At 46.6% G+C, this 17,454-nt stretch overlaps 1 protein-coding gene across 1 annotated transcript; it reads right to left on the minus strand.

Moving 5' to 3' along the window:
• Window positions 1-17,245, minus strand: LOC134411288 (glutamine synthetase). Its single transcript, XM_063145014.1, has 7 exons — window positions 17,181-17,245; window positions 12,086-12,260; window positions 9,339-9,500; window positions 7,592-7,738; window positions 3,404-3,531; window positions 2,963-3,162; window positions 1-809 (listed from the first exon to the last, which is right to left on the minus strand). Exons 2-7 carry the CDS (start codon window positions 12,249-12,251, stop codon window positions 458-460), a joined length of 1,155 nt encoding a protein of 384 aa, XP_063001084.1. The 5' UTR covers window positions 12,252-12,260; window positions 17,181-17,245; the 3' UTR covers window positions 1-457.
• Between the last annotated feature and the right edge of the window lie 209 nt (window positions 17,246-17,454).

Below are 17,454 nucleotides of genomic sequence, written 5' to 3' on the forward strand. Positions count from 1 at the left end.
TAGTCAGACCCGATGTTCTGGTTCAAGGATGGGTACAGACAGAAATGGAAGCGATTTAATCAACATTGGCGAACAAGCAGTCAAGAACCTAGGTTTTATTGTTTCCTCGCAAATAGAGCTGGGGTGGTTGGAGTAGTCATTCTTAAGCAGAATTTACGCTCCCTTCATACAAGATTTGCTCTCCTATACACCCTCCGGCCACAGTATAAAATCAATTTGAAAAAATAAACCCCATTTCTGTAAACCCCACATTATGATCCTTTTTTTAAAAAAAAAAGAAAAGGGAAAAAAAAGCAACCCAGGAACCCATAAAACTCTGCTAGGAAAAATAATTTCCACTCCTTAAAAATACAGAAAGATGGTTTCTGAGTCAACAGGTGACAATACCAGAAGGGAGGCTACGGAAGATGGATGTTTACTAATTGGCAGAGACCACATTTTAAGAGCCACGGACGCTTTAGTCTGTGAGTACCGCCCTCTGCAGCCGCGTTTCATCCGAGTACTCTTTGGTTTCGTTACCCGTTTCGTTGAGGAGGACGGTTCTCACAATGGCCTCCGTGACGGCGTACGGGTCGCAGTTGGCAGAGGGCCGGCGGTCCTCGAAGTAGCCGCAGCCGTCTTGCCCCACTTGGCGGGGGATTCGGATGCTGGCCCCCCGGTTGGCGACCCCCGCGGAGAACTCGAAGATGTTGGAGGTCTCATGTTGGCCCGTCAGCCGTCGGGAATTGTCCTGCCCGCCGCGAGGGTCGTACATACGGATGTGGTATTGGTGCCGTTTGCTCAGCTTGTCTATCGCTGCTTCAATGAACCTAACGGAGGGTGGAAAGAGATTTCTTTTTTATTATTGCATTTATATCCTGCCTTTTTCCCCTCAAGGAACCCAAGGCAGGGCACACAATCCTCCTCCTCCTCCTCTTCATTTTATCCTCACAACAACAACCCTGTGAGGTAGGCTGGGCTGAGAGTCTGTGACTGGCCCAGAGTCACCCAGTGGGTTTCCATGGCTGGGTGAGGACTAGAACCCAGATCTCCTGACTCCCAGTTCAACAACGCTTTAGCCACTACACCGCACTGGCTCTCCACACTGATCTCAGGCAGATGTTTTTTAATTTTATTTATTATTACATTTATATCACACCTTTTTTCCCTTCAAGGAACAATCCTCCTCCTCTTCATTTTATCCTCACAACAACAACCCTGTGAGGTAGGCTGGGCTGAGAGTCTGTGACTGGCCCAGAGTCACCCAGTGGGTTTCCATGGCTGGGTGAGGACTAGAACCCAGATCTCCTGACTCCCAGTTCAACAACGCTTTAGCCACTACACCGCACTGGCTCTCCTCACTGATCTCAGGCAGACTTTTTAAATTTTATTTATTATTACATTTATATCCCGCCTTTTTTCCTCTGAGGAACCCAAGGCGGTGTACACAATTAGAGATGTAAAATTTCTGGAAATTTTGAAGTCATGGAAAAGAACAGTTTTTTCCCCAGTTTTTCGTGGAAAAATGGAAATTTTCGGAAAAATTGAAATAATGCAATATTAGCACTTTTTACAGATTGAAAGTCACTTTGTTACTTCAGGAACATAAAATGTAATTATGTCCAAGTTGGTTTGGCATAAAATTATTACATTTGGTATATTAAAAGTAGTGTATTCAAACAATTATTACAAATTTAATTTACTTTTTTTTTTAAAAAAACTATTTTTGGGTAACAAATAGAACTACAAGCTCCTGAACTGTTAGGAACACCTGAACTGTAAGGAATCTCTTTGGTTCTGCCAGTTTATGAGGAGCAGGCAAAAAACAATTTTAAAAAAAACAGCAACTGAGAAACCATCAACATTAGTAACAAAGGAAATTATTTATGTCTCTGCTAGTCCTCCAGTGTCAAGACATAAAGTCCCCATTCCCATAAAAAGAACTGAGAAAAATGGGGGAACCAATATTCAATGAATATGCATGAAATTTAATCAGACTCATTTTCTGACCCATAGCTATCAGTATTAATTTCAGTCTCTACTTCCATGGAAGTGCTGCCCCCTGGAGGCAGAAATGCATCTTGCTCTTGCATTTGAGAGTTGTAGTCTCAGTTTGCAACCTAGGACTTGCTTGTCCTCGGTGCACAGGCATTGTAATAATCTGATACTGTACAGTTTTTAGAAATCATTTGGAGAAGTAAATATCTGGACACCTTGTCTTAAACATTTTATTTATCATGCTAAAATAAAACATCCCGTAATCCGTTTTTTCTTCATTTTTTTGGAAAAAAACCCGAAAAAAGCTTTGGAAAAAAACGGGGGAAAAAGGTTTTTTCCCATTTTTTTCCAGCCCTTCACATCTCTATACACAATCCTCCTCCTCTCCATTTTATCCTCACAACAACAACCCTGTGAGGTGGGTTGGGCTGAGAGTCTGTGACTGGCCCAGAGTCACCCAGTGGGTTTCCATGGCTGAGTGAGGACTAGAACCCGGATCTCCTGACTCCCAGTCCGACAACGCTTTAGCCACTAAATCACACTGGCCAGGGTTGTTGTTGTGAGGATAACATGGAGAGGAGGAGCATTATGTCTGCCGCCTTGGGTTCCTTGGAGGAAAAACGGCGGGATATAAATGCAATAATAAAGACATAACTTATGGTGTGTGCTTTTAAAGGTGTTATGCTGTTAAACTGCAGTTGTTTTGTAACTGAATCATTATGGATGCATTTAAAAATAAATACATTTCAGGCTGCTTTCGTTACGTTTGTACGCCTTGGCAGAGCTGCGCCCCAAAGGTGGCATATAAATTTCATAAATAAAGAATGTCAACAGGCATCGAAAGGAAAGCAGCACATGATGAGATGTAGCCAATGTTGGCACGGTCTTTGGAGGGACCTCCGAGCTCTGGCTCCACCCACAGGCACCTCCCTTAAAAGTTCAGCCAATAGCAATCGGGCTCTAGACCGTTGAGAAATCCACTCACTTGATTCCCCCCTGCTCCCTCATTTCTTTGGTGCTGACGTTGGTGTGGCATCCAGCGCCGTTCCAGTTGCCCGTCATTGGCTTGGGATCCAGGGTGGCCACGACCCCGAAATCTTCACAGACCCGGTGCAAAATGAATCTCGCCATCCACAGGTGATCCCCCATCTCAATCCCTTCACACGGTCCCACCTGGAATTCCCACTACAGGGAGAAAGGCAAGGGAGAGTGTTAAAAGTGTTTCGATGGAGCACCTGCTTTGGTTTAAGGTGTCTTCTGAACCCCGCCTGGCTTTCTGGCTTAACCACCACGGTTAAAGCCATGGTTTAAGGTGTCTTCTGAACCCTGCCTGGCTTTCTGGCTTAACCACCACGGTTAAAGCCATGGTTTAAGGTGTCTTCTGAATGGGGCCCAAAGGGAGCCGTAGTAGCTGGCTTGTAAATACCTGAGAAGGCATGACCTCAGCATTGGTGCCACAGATCTCCACCCCGGCGTAAAGGCAGGCCTTGTAGTGGGCTTCGACGATGTCACGCCCGTAGACTTTGTTCGCCCCAACCCCACAATAATAGGGCCCTGGAAAGGAAGTTACAACGTGTTCAATTGACACACATTCAGGATCATGGATCTGCTTTCCTTCAGCGTCCTTCAGGCTCCCAACCCTACAGTCCTAATCAGCTCAAAGAGAACGGAGAACTGCATTGCCCGCCCGGCCCTGCCAACTCCACAAGCATCACTGCTCTTCCCCACCACCAGAAAGGACAGGATGGTACAATGGTTAGGGCATGAGTACAAAACTTGGATGTCCTCCAGATGTTTTGGACTACAACCCTCATAATTGCCAACTAATGGTCACACCGCCTGGGGTTTAAAGGACTTGTAGTCCAAAATTTCAGGAGGGTTCCTGGTTGCATTCCCCTGCTCTAAAACCTAGACCACATTGCCTACCCCAATTGTCTTCAATGGGGTGTCATTTGAGAGGTCTCCTCCCCATCGCCATATGGAGATACAACAGTGGTGAAAGCAGTCATAGAACCTCAATCCATGGAAGCTGGCTTTCTATAATGTACTCATAGAATAGTAGATTTGGAAGGGGCCTATAAGGCCATCGAGGTGGAGGTTCCAAATTCCTGCCGTTATGATGAAGCAGTTTTACTCTATGCGTTACTGCATTGACTGGTTGCACGGGCGGCCCTCTGGCTGAGTCAAAGAGGGTAGAGAAGAGAAGAGAAGAGAAGATTGAGGGGAGATATGATAGAACACTTCAAATACTTGAAAAGCTGTCACACAGAGGAGGGCCAGGATCTCTTCTCGATCATCCCAGGGTGCAGGACACAGAACAACGGGCTCAAGTGACAGGAAGCCAGATTCCGGCTGGACATCAGGAAAAACTTCCTGACTGTTAGAGCAGTACGACAATGGAACCAGTGACCTAGGGAGGTGGTGGGCTCTCCCACACTAGAGGCCTTCAAGAGGCAGCTGGACAACCATCTGTCTGGTACGCTTTAGGATGGATTCCTACATTGAGAAGGGGGTTGGTCTTGATGGCCTTATAGGCCCCTTCCAACTCTACTATTTTTTGGTTCTATGAGAGCCCAGCCCTACTGCTTCCTGCTCTCGATTTCCCCTGGTCCTTAAGTGTTTGTGTTAAGTGTTCCTCTGCTCTGCATTATTTCTGTTGCTGGTTATGGGAATACTGGGAATGTCTCAGAATATCCCCCCCCCCCGAGGAACTACTGGTGTGTTGTTTTTTTAATCCGTACTGGCCACCAGCATGCGTGTGCTGGACTCCACTGGGAGGGAGTGGATTTTTCAGGCATGGGCAGGACGACCAACTGGTGGTTCTGTGGAAAGCTCAAGAGCGTTCTCTGGCAATGAAGCGAAACTGGATTAGCAGGTTTCTTCTCCGTGCCCAATTCCTGGCCGGCAGCCAATCTTCCGTCTCCCAACTAATCGCCCCATCTCACCCACCACCAGAGCCTGCCGCAGTGCAGGGGCCAGGAAAGAGCAAACGGATAAGGAGCAGCAGTGAGAGGTCACGGCAGCAGCCGTTTCGCTGTCAAACATAAATTTAAAATAAATAAATGAAACCGTGCCTGAAGTGAAGCAGCTCCGTCTCCTTCTCTCAACAAGTAAAACTTTCCCCAAAAACAAGGAAGAGAAAGGAAGGGGAGGAGAGATAGCAAAAGAGAGAGAGAGTGTGTGTGTGTGTGTGTGAGAGAGAGAGACAGAGAGAGAGACAGAGAGAGAGAGGCCCTGTTCAGAAGACACCTTAAACCATGGCTATAACCACGGTGAATAAAACTAAAAGCCTTCTTCACCATGGTTAAAGCCTTGGTTTAAAGTGTCTTCTGAACACAGCCTGGCTTTCTGGCTTAACTACTGTGATTAAAGCCATGGTTTAAGGTGTCTTCTGAATGGGCCCAGAGAGCGAGAGAGAATGAAGGCACAAACCAAGAGGCTTGACTCTCTTCGGCCATAGCTAGACCTAAGGTTTATCCCTGGATCGTCCAGAGCTTTAAGTCTGGATCTAGTCCAATTAAAATTAGTGACGCAGTGTTTATGGTGCAAACCTATGCACGTTTAGACAAAAAAAAAAAGTCCTACAGTTCATTCCCCAGCCATTTATAGGATTATGCCCTGGGAGAAAGTTCCATTGAACTCTGAGGCCATATTTATTTATTTATTTATTTATATAGCACCATCAGTGTACATGGTGCTGTACAGAGTAAAACAATAAAATAGCAAAACCCTGCCGCATAGGCTTACATCCGAATAGAATCATAATAAGACAATAAGAAGGGGAAGAGAATGCACCGAACAGGCACAGGGGAGAGTAAAACTAACAGTATAAAAGTCAGATCAAAACCAAGTTCTAAAAGCTTTAGAAAAAAGAAAAGTTTTTAGCTGAGCTTTAAAAACTGCGATGGAACTTGTAGTTCGCAAATGTTCTGGAAGAGCGTTCCAGGCGTAAGGGGCAGCTGAAGAAAATGGACGAAGCCGAGCAAGGGAAGGAGAGACCCTTGGGCAGGTGAGAAACATGGCATCAGAGGAGCGAAGAGCACGAGCGGGGCAATGGTGTGAGATGAGAGAGGAAAGATAGGAAGGAGCTAGACTGTGAAAAGCTTTGTAGGTCAACAGGAGAAGTTTATATTGGATTCTGAGGTGAATTGGAAGCCAATGAAGAGATTGATGTGGGCTCCCAATGAAGAGGGAGGTGGTGGGCTCTCCCACACTAGGGGCCTTCAAGAGGCAGCTGGACAACCATCTGTCAGGGATGCTTTAGGGTGGATTCCTGCGTTGAGCAGGGGGTTGGACTCGATGGCCTTGCAGGCCCCTTCCAGCTCTGCTGTTCTATGATTCTATGATTTCAGAAGTGGAGTAACATGGTCAGAGCGGCGAGCGAAGAAGATGGGCTTAGATTTTTATCTTCCTGTTTTGCTTTTATTATCAGCTGTACTGCATTCTGGGAAGTTTTATACTGAAGAGTGACTGGGAAATGGTGAATAATAGTATTTTCCTCCTTTAAAACAGATTATGAAGCATGAATTCCCTTCCTCCTCTTAAATTGTCGTACATTAAAGGAGACGGCCTTTTAAACAGTGTTTATTTTTTAAAAAATGAGGAAAGAAAAACAAGAAGAAGCAGGCCTATTATATCTCTTGCCTTTGATCTCTCCACCCCCAGTATGTGGCTTGTTTTTCCCAGTTCAGACTTGCTTGCGTCAAACCTTAAGGGTCAGAACCACGTGCCTTTCTGTAACCAGGACGCTTTCACATGGAGAAGGCATTTGCAATAAATAAATAATTAAATAATTAAATGAGAGGGGGGGAAAGTTTCACAACTATACTGGTTCTCGTGTAACCAGGAAGTTTTCACATGGAGAAGGCATTTGCAATAATTAAATAATTAAATGAGGGGGGGGAAGTTTCACAACTATACTGGTTCTCGTGTAACCAGGAAGTTTTCACATGGAGAAGGCATTTGCAATACATAAAATAAATAAATGGGAGAGGAGAAAGTTTCACAACCATACTGGTACTTGAGCGGAAACTTTTGTGCAATGCCTTGCAGGCTGCAAGCAATGTCGCGGAAGGGAAACGGTTGCCTGTCTTGCAGGCTACGGACAGTACAGGTGTGATAGCTAGAGATTTGCATCACACCAGATTTGTTTTTTCTGTAGAACATCAGAACATCAGAACAGCCTTGCTGGATCAGGCCAAGGGTCCATCTAGTCCAGCACTCTGTTCACACAGTGGCCAACCAGCCATTGGACAGGGATGAACAAGCAGGACATGGTGCAACAGCACCCTCCCACCCATGTTCCCCAGCAACTGGTGCACGCAGGCTTACTGCCTCGGATACTGGATGTAGCACACAACCTTCAGGGCTAGTAGCCCTTGATAGTAAATTTATACTGTTAGTTTTACTCTACCCTGTGCCTGTTTGGTGCATTCTCTTCCCCTCCTTATCGTTTTATTATGATTCTATTAGAATGTAAGCCTATGCGGCAGGGTCTTGCTATTTTATTGTTTTACTCTGTACAGCACCATGTACATTGATGGTGCTATATAAATAAATAAATAAATAAAAATAATAACACTGATCACCCTCCGGCTCAAAACCTTATCCTTACCTTGTGGGCCTGGAAACCCGTTTTCCGGCCAGCCGTACGGGTGCCCATCAATGCCCAGCAAAGTGTATTCTTGCTCCATTCCAAACCAAGGATGGCTGTCTTTGACCATGTCCATTACTTTATTACAGTTGTTCCTCAAATTGGTCTCTGCGGAAAAGGAAAGGTTTTGTATCATTGTTTTCTTTTTGAGACAAAAGGTCATGTAAGTCCAAAGATAATGTAAGTCCTCTCCTGACATGAACCTACCCGTACACTGCGCTCAACATCTAAGGTCCTCCTCCGAGGGAAGCTCAGAGGATGGCAACAAGGGAGGGGGCCTTTTCAGTGGTGGCCCCCCAATTATGGAATGATCTCCCCGATGAAGCTCACCTGACGCCAACATTGTTATCTTTTCGGTGCCAGGTCAAGACTTTTCTCTTTTCTCAGGCATTTAACAGCATTTAACATTTGTATTTTAACGGACCCGAGCACCGTTGTTTTTAAATGGATGCTGTTTATGTTTTTGATGGTTTTAAATTTTGTATACTTTTTAATGTTCACTGTTTAAAACTTTTGTAAACTGCCCAGAGAGCTTCGGCTATGGGGCGGTATATAAATGTAAGAAATCAAATCAAATCAAAGGGCTATTTCCACAAGTAGAAAGACTGAGAAAGGTGCCCCTCACTCCCAAATTGCTTATTTTACTCAGAGCTAAATGGATGCTTTTAGTTCCTCTTTGTCACTGTTATTCCCATAACTCTTTGGTTTCTGATCTGTCTAAATGTTGGATTTTGGAATGTCAGTAGCGGAGTTTTGCAAAAAATTCCCCCGTCATTTGTGCTCCTAAGTAAGTTTGGAAGAAGAGTTAAAAATTCAAAACACACCATTCCCAGTTTTAAAAGATATTCAAATTCATTGCGTGCGCACACACAGTTTTGCACATCTACACACAGTTTTGAGTGCCTTTTGGGAGGGAAGCGAAAAATATACGTTGGTGCATTTTTGACTGGAGAGAAAAGGCAGAAGGAATCTCTTCCTGGTACAGTGTGTGCCACTTTACGGGGAAGGAAGAGTTAACCACTCCTTTCAGAGCTGCAACCCCTCCCAAATTCCTCTCACACTGAAATGAGGCTTTTTTAAAAAAGCCTTCCATTGGCTCTGATGGAAAGCTCTTTCAAAGCCTAATTGCAGTCCTGGGGTGGGCGTCAGAACGTGGGGAGCAGAGGGTTAACCCTTCCCAGCAGTGACTATCTGGAAATAAATTTATTTTGTACACCGCTCCAAAATTTTCCAATGGGGAGCGGTATATAAATATTCTAAATAAATAAATAAATAAATAAATAATAAACCCCCCTCCGAGCTGCAGTTAAGACTTGGAAAAGGTCTAATTGCAGTGCAAGGTTGAGGTCTGGAAAGATATTGGAGAAGACACCTTAAACCATGGTTTTAACCATAGCGAGTAAGGCTTTTTGCTTTATTCACCATAGTTAAAGCCGTGGTTTAAGGTGTCTTCTGAACACAGCCCAGCTTTCTGGCTTAACCAACCGGGGTTAAAGCCATGGTTTAAGGTGTCTACTGAACACGGCCTGGCTTTCTGGCTTAACCACCGTGGTTAAAGCCATGGTTTAAGGTGTCTTCTGAACAGGGCCATTATTGGCAGGAGGGACTTGGTTTCCGTCTTTCCACATCACAGGCATTGGCCAATATCTGCCCTTTCGTAGTCACACGAAACAGACCAATGGGGAAAGACCAACGTAAGAAGACTTACCAGCCCGTTTCCGGTTGTATTTCAGAACCTCACACAACACGAGCTTATTTGGGTCGAGGCAAAAAGGATCCCTGAATAGCTTAACGGGTATCAAGAACATATCGCTGTTGGACCCTTCAGCTTGTGCCGTGCTGGAGCCATCAAAGTTCCATTCGGGGAGATCTACAGGAGGGACCAAAGGAGGAGTTTTCCCATTTATTGATTTCAGAGATTTTATTGCCAGCCTTCCAATAAAACGACCCCCAAGGCAGCTTACATGTGACAGGTTGAAAGAATACAGTCCTGCAATCCTAGGGCCATGGGCATTTGGAGTTGAGTGTTTTCTGCTCCAAGCTGCTTTCTTCTGGCTGACATAAGGGATTAGCCTGGCCTTCCCCTTGCTATGATGTTTCTCCTGGGAGGAGAAAGGCTGCAACTCCCAGGCGTCCGAGGTCCCCTGGCTGCTGGCAGGGGCCAAAGAACGTTTCCTTTCTGCTCAGCAGTTCCAGGAGAAGTCTTAGACAATGGGTTGCTGGATCTTGGCCAATCTTCAGGGAAGTCCTTCCCTTGGTACCACCACCATCAGAGGAATGTTTTGGTGGGGATGCAAGAGAGGGCCTTCTCGGGGGCCATTCCCAGGCTCTGAAACGCCTTGCCCTTCCCCCATCCTTTCTGCTACCTTTCCACTGGCTGGCAAAGTTGTCTTTATTCAGGCAGGTCTTTGGCATATAAGCTGATCTGCTGATAAAGGGGGTTTCAATTGGCTGGTGATGTTTATTTCTTTTATTGTTGTGTTTATTTGTTTTTATGTTATCTTTTAATCAAGATTTTGTTTTTGACCTGGATTTTATATGCTGGCCACCTTTCCTTTTTTTGGGGGGGGGGGTGGTCAAAAGTCAGGATATAAACTAACTAATTTATTTATTTATTATTACATTTATATCCCACCATTTTTTGTTCTCTTGCAAGGAAACCCAAGGTGGCGTACATAATCCTTCCCCCTCTCCATTTTATCCTCACAACAACAACCCTGTGAGGTAGGTTGAGATGAGTGTCTGTGACTGGCCCAAAGTTACCCAGTGGGTTTCCATGGACGAGTGGGGACTAGAACCCAGATCTCCTGAGTCCCAGTCTAACACTCTAACCACTACACCACTACCGGCCACCTAATCAGCTCTGATCAGAGGTCGACCAAAAAAGGACCATGTGCCAGCTAGGTGAAAGGCCATACCCCAGTGGTAGAGCACCTAGATTCCAAGTTCAATCCCCAGGGTCGCCATACCCCTGAAACAATGGACAGCCTCTGCCAGTCAGTGTCAAGAGTACTGAGCTAGATGGACCAACAGGCTGACTCATAGAATCATAGAATAGTAGAGTTGGAAGGGGCCTATAAGGCCATCGAGTCCAACCCCCTGCTCAATGCAGGAATCCACCCTAAAGCATCCCTGACAGATGGTTGTCCAGCTGCCTCTTGAAGGCCTCTAGTGTGGGAGAGCCCACCACCTCCCTAAGTAACTGGTTCCATTGTCGTACTGCTCTAACAGTCAGGAAGTTTTTCCTGATGTCCATCTGGAATCTGGCTTCCTGTCACTTCCTGTATTCTGTGTCCTGCGCTCTGGGATGATCGAGAAGACATAAGACTCAGTATAAGGCAGATTCTTATGTTCAGTTAATAATAATAATAATAATAATTTATTTCTTACCCGCCTCTCCGATGGGATCGAGGCGGAGAACAACATTAAGCATAAAATACATAAAATACTGATTAAAAACTGATTAATTCACTGTTTAAAAACATCCTAAAAGCATCCTAAAAACATACGCTACTTCTTCAATTCTAAGACCCACTTTTTCCCCCATATAAACATCTCTAAAAATGAGGTGAGTCTTAGAATCGCGGGTTGTGTCTTAGGGTTTGTTTTTTTCTGTTGGTGGTACTGAAATTAGTGTGCGTCTTACAATCGAAGAAATACGGTGCTAAAATATCCTAAAATTCTACTGGATAGGACTGCTGGAAGAGATCAGTCTTGACAGTTTCTTGAATGCTAAAAGACTGTCAAGCTGACGAGTCTGATTATCAGTGTTCGATTCATCTTACCCAGCCACACATGTTTAATAAAACAATTCCTCGCCTTGTGGTGCTATTTCCCTACAAAAAGGCATTATCGACACATGGGCTGAGCAAACGGAACTCACTGCTACCAACAACTTTCAGACTGGTTGCCATGATTTGGGATAAACTGGTGGCACTAACAACCTCAGCCCGTCCCACCCACAGTTAAGAATCCCCAAAAGGTAACTTTAAAAGGCTTCCAATAGTTCTTGAGCAAACGTTCAGGAAGGCAAAAGAAAGAAAGAATTCCAAACTAGGTGCTTCGGCCGTGGATTATTTCTCTTGCTGTTAAAAAGGATCAGGCAAGTTTCTAACTCAAAAGGAGACTGCTGCTTAGCTCTAGTGTTAGGACAGCTGTAAACCCAGATTGGAAGGAGTAGCGGAAAAGAGAGGAAGTTATTTAGGGGAAGGAAGGAAAGGAACCTCTCGTGCAAGCACTGAGTCATTACTGACTCTTGGAGGGATGCCAGCTTTCGCTGACGTTTTCTTGGCAGGCCTTATAGCGGGGTGGTTTGCCGTTGCCTTCCCTGGCCGTTATTACCTTTCCCCCAGCTAGCTGGGTACTCATTTTACCGACCTCGGGAGGATGGAAGGCTGAGTCGACCTGAGCCAGCTGCCTGAAACCAAGAATGAGGCAACCCACGCCCAGCCTTACCTTCAATGCTCTTTGGTTCCTGGTTCAAGGTTCTGGCTTTACAGCGAAGGCCTTCTCCGCTTCCATCGATCCAAACATAGGTGGCCATCACCTTTTTCCCTTGGGGTAGCTTCATGTACTGGTCTCTGACCCCCTTGTTTAGCTTGGAACTGTGCGACACAGACATGGTGGCAATCTGGGGGAAGAAAGGAGGGTTTTGACACGGCCGTCGGAAACAGTCAGGCCCACCGAATTAGACTCGCAAAATGTCTATTTGCACCCAGGCTTCCCATGTAGGAGATTAAGGGCAGAACCCTGTTGCGTTGCTTCCTGCTGGATAGAAGTTTGCTATCACGGAAAATCTGGAGTATCCAGTAGGGCATGACCCATGCACCCAGATCAATAAAATCTACCATCAGTGTCATAATTTTATTGTAACCTTATGATCATAGGAAGAGCCATGCTGGATCAGACCAAGGCTCCATCTTGTCCAGCATTCTATGGTTGGCATTCTGGCCAACCAGCTGTCTACCAGGAATCCACAAGCAGGACATGAGTGTATTAGCACCCTCTTGCCCATGTTCCTGAACAAATGGTGTACATAGGCTTACTGCCTCTGTTTCGTGGCCATCACTATGTCTTATGGTAGCTAATTACATGGCCCAGGACCACAATACCCGACAGAATGCCTGTCCTGACATGAACCTCCCCATACACTATGTTCAACATCTAAGGTGCTCCTCTGGGTGCTTAGTCCGAGGGAGGCTCGGAATATAGCAACAAGGGAGAGGGCTTTCTCTGTGGTGGCTCCCCAATTATGGAATGATCTCCCCAGGGGTCAAACCTGTTCACCTAGGTGACACACAGGGGATCCAGTGCTCAGGCAGGGGTGAACCCTGGATGATCCCAGGATAAACCTTAGGTCTAGCTGTGGCCTAAATCTTACTTAATAGACGATCCAGGGATAAACCTTAGGTCTAGCTATGGCCTCAGAGTTCAATGGAACTTTCTCCCAGGGCATAATCCTATAAATGGCTGGGGAATGAATTGTAGGACTTTTTTGTGTGTGTGTAAACATGCATAGGTTTGCACCATAAACACTGCATCACTAATTTTAATTGGACTAGACCCAGACTTAAAGCTCCATCCGACAAGTGTTCTATTGCACGCTCATTACTGGGCACTCACGGAGTTTTCTCAGGTCCCTCACATGACATCGTCTGCCTCCCGCGTGCCTTCCAACCCTTCTGTCCCTCCTTGCGCAACAAAAAACCCCTCTTTAAGAGCTTTATCACACCAGGGTTATACTGTGCAATCACTGCGAATTGCGTGCAAAGGACTCCGAAGTTTTCCAGCTTATAATCTGCTTTGACTGGGAAGCACTCCCCTGCATCCTGCTTTAATTGTGCCATAAAGCCAAAAGACACGACCTATTTTGCTACTACTTTTGGAGCGAATCATTTGTTGTTTTCCGAGCGGCCACTGGGGGGGGCGCAAGAGCAGGATTTGATATGTTTAAAGAACAAGTTAAACAAATGCTTACCTCTGCATAAGCTTTAAAGATAAAGACATCAAAAGTGGCATAGTAATAGATATTAAGGAGAGCTTTAAGCATACCAAATTTGAATCAGATTGGGTCATCCGTTGTTTTTTATGAGTTTTTTGACATTTCCCCCCTTAAACCCTTTCCCTGGTATGCAAAGGATTTTAGGAGCGCTGCCACCCGGGGTGTGATTTAGCTAACAACAACGACGACAGCTATAATTCGAGGGAAACAGGGATGAAGCCTTAAGTCTGATGTATTTTTAAACTCGGAATCGCTGCTCTCTCCTGCTGTGTGCAGGAGAATCAGCACCATTAGAACAGCGGACTCAACGGGCCTCGTGTTCGTTGGGTACTTCCTCTTTTGAAAATAGGAAGTAACTGAGGAAGGAAAACATAGGGAGCGTGTTAACCCCGTGTGATGGAGCTTTTAGCCATATTTCTGAGCAGATCCACTGAAATAAATGGAACTCAAGTTAGTTATAACATCTGTCAAGGATGCTTTAGGGTGGATTCCTGCATTGAGTAGGGGGTTGGACTCGATGGCCTTGTAGGTCCCTTCCAACTCTGCTATTCTATAACGAACCCAAGTCCCATTCATTTCAATGGGTTAATCTAACTACAACTAAGTCTGGCCCCAACACATTATATTTTATTGCTTATGTTAACTGCACTGGAAACACTGGCCGAGGGGTGGAGGTTGATACACATATTGTTTAAACTAAAAACAAAATAAAGCACTACCAAACAAAACAAGTGCCTCCTTGCCCTGCCTTTTGCAAGTTTCATTCCAGTTTTAACCAAACGGAGAAAGGACAGTTACTTATGAAATGGCAGGCGGGGGCTGAACACTTACCTGGAAAGTGCCACACCACCCGCCCTGATAGCAAGATTGCACTAATCACACCCCCAAGGCTCAAGGGTCGTTAATCAGGTCTAGAAACTTGTGTTAAGGCCCTCTTGATTTGAACTTCCTGACTGCTAGAGCAGTACAACAATGGAACCCATGACCTAGGGAGGTGGTGGGCTCTCCCACCCTAGAGGCCTTCAAGAGGCAGTTGGACAGCCATCGGTCAGGGATGCTTTAAGGTGGATTCCTTCATTGAGCTGGGGGCTGGACTCGATGGCTTTACAGGCCCCTTCCAACTCCATGATTCTATGATTCAGACCAGAGAGATCTGAGTGACCAGAGTGTTAGAGCAGTACGACAATGGAACCAGTGACCTAGGGAGGTGGTGGGCTCTCCCACCCTAGAGGCCTTCAAGAGGCAGCTGGACAACCATCTGTCAGGGATGCTTTAGGGTGGATTCCTGCATTGAGCAGGGGGTTGGACTCGATAATAATAATAAATAATAATAAATTTATTTCTTACCCGCCTCACCATCCTGATCGAGGCGGGGAACAACAGTAAATATAAAATACTGATTAAAAACATAGCATACATTGTTAAAACTTCCTAAAAAAAATATATCCTAAAAGCATCCTAAAATCCCACTGGATAGGCCTGCCGGATTAGACCAGTCTTTATAGCTTTCTTAAATGCCAAAAGACTGTTAAGTTGGCGAATCTCCTTATAGGCTCGATGGCCTTATAGGCCCCTTCCATCTCTACTATTTTATGATTCTATGATGCTCAGAGAGCATTGGCAGGTCTCATTCCGAATAGCAATGGGGGATACTGCCTTGGCCCACTCCCCACCCCTCTAGCTTGCTCTGGGGGAGTGCAGGACATTTTGTGCTAGCCACTTGGGAAGCTGGAAGATCCCTTTTTACTTTGGGGAAAATATTTAGTTGGTAAGCCCTGGACAGTACCCAATGCGACACTAACGCTAACATAAATTAGGTTGTGCTAGCATACATGCTTTTAATATACTGTTAGCTAACTCACACATAGACGTACGGAAAAGCCAGACAAACGTATGTAAAATCAAAATAATAGTGCAATCCTATACATGTTTACTAAGTAGTAAATCCCACTGAGCTCAATGTGGCTTACTTCCAGCTAAGAAGGATTGCCGTCTAAATCTCTCCTTCCACTTTCTTTTTGGGGGCTGAAGGACATCCAGGCTGAAGAAAGAGTTCTGTTGTACTCAAAACCTCGCTCATTTCTTTGTCGTGCTTTAATCATCCCTGGATTTCCTTCCCCCCATAAGCAACTATCGTCAATTTTAGTCTTCCTAGTTAAGATGTCAATTTTTACAAGTGTGAAAGTAAAACTAAAAACGGTAAAAAAAAACCCGAGTTTCTGGTGATGGTGGCTTTAAAAGAGAGATTATCGTATGATGCAAAAGAATGTACTTTCAGTATTATTAAGAACAGCCAAGCTGTTTTTATTATCATCATTTCATATCATCGGGAGAGGGGCTTATATAGGGTGACCATATGGAAAGGAGGACCGGGCTCCTGTATCTTTAACAGCTGTATTGAAAAGGGAATTTGGTGTCATTTGTACACACGCAGCACCTGGTGAAGTTCCCTCTTCATCACAACAGTTAAAGCTGCAGGAGCCCTGCCCTCTTTTGCATCTGGTCAAGAGGGCAGGTCTCTTGCAGCTTTAACCCTTGCGATGGAGGGAATTTCACCAGGTGCTGCATCCCTTTTCAATAGAATTGTTAAAATTTACAGGAGCCCTGTCCCTCTTTTCATATGGGGGGCATGTCTACGCCAGCCCTATATCCCGGGATCGTTACTGTGCGTCCAAATGACACACAGGGGATCCCAGGAGCAGGCAGGGACAATCCCTCCATTTTCCTGGGATAACCCTTAGGTGTAGAAAGGGCCCCGGTCACCTTAGCTTATACCCAAGAACCAGCTTATACCCAAGCCATTCCCAATGTAGTAGCTTCCAGATATTTGGGATTACAAACCCCATCATCCCTGATCATCGGCCATGCTGGCTGGGGCCGATGGGAGTTGGAGTCCAAGACATCTGAGGGGTACCACGTTGGGGCGCTCCAGACGGCTTTTTCTGTTGACCTGCCAGAGGAGTGGTAGGAGGCGCGCAGCCGTTGCGCCTGGGGCCGCAGCGCGTTTGGCCACCCCGCGGGTCGAGGGCGCTTACCGGGAGGCAGAAGCCGCCGCCGCCGCCGCCGCTCCTCCAACAGCAACGATCCGCCTCCCCTTCGCAGCCACTTTACAGAACGCGGCGCCACGTGGAGAAGAAGCTGGACTAAGTTTCAGCCTTGCATTACGCGGAGACGGAAAAGCCGTGCGTAAAGACGCCCCCTCCCCAACCGGAGCGAGAAAACCCCCGCTCTCCCGCTGCCGTTTCCACCCACAGACCTCCGCCGGTTGGTGCCGTCGCTGGGCGCGCCTCCTGCGGAAGCAGCGGCGGCCCTTTGCCGGATAGGGAAACCCGGGCCCCGGCGGCCGCTCCACCCGCGAGGCGGAGAGCCGGGCTGCCCCAGAGCCGGCGCGCCTTTACGCATGCCGCCTCCTGGCAGCGACTCAGCGGGGCTCGTGGCGCCCCCCAGCGCCGCGTTCCGCCGAGGGTCTACTCGCAAGCCAAGTCCAACCGGGGCTGCTTCGCGAGCTAGCGGCGGAGGGAAGCCTTGGCCCGGCGACTGCCGGCTTACCTGCCCGGGGCGCGCGGCGCTCGAGATGGGCCGGCGGCGCGATGGCTTTTTTGGCACAGTGACGGACCAGCCGCCTTCCCTCCGCTCCGGCGGCCGCTCTTATAGACGCCCCCGCCCCCTCCAGCCCCACCCCGTGGCTCCCATGCTGGAGGAGGAGCCGGAAGGCCGGCGGTAGCCTGGACCCACCGCCAGGCTCGAGTTTCTTGCACCAGGCGGGAGCCTGAGAGCTTGCCTGGAGAGAAGCTCCGGGGCCAGATTTACACCCAAGCAGGAT

Source organism: Elgaria multicarinata, chromosome 19 (genome assembly GCF_023053635.1).
Source record: "Elgaria multicarinata webbii isolate HBS135686 ecotype San Diego chromosome 19, rElgMul1.1.pri, whole genome shotgun sequence".
Lineage (NCBI taxonomy): Eukaryota > Metazoa > Chordata > Lepidosauria > Squamata > Anguidae > Elgaria > Elgaria multicarinata.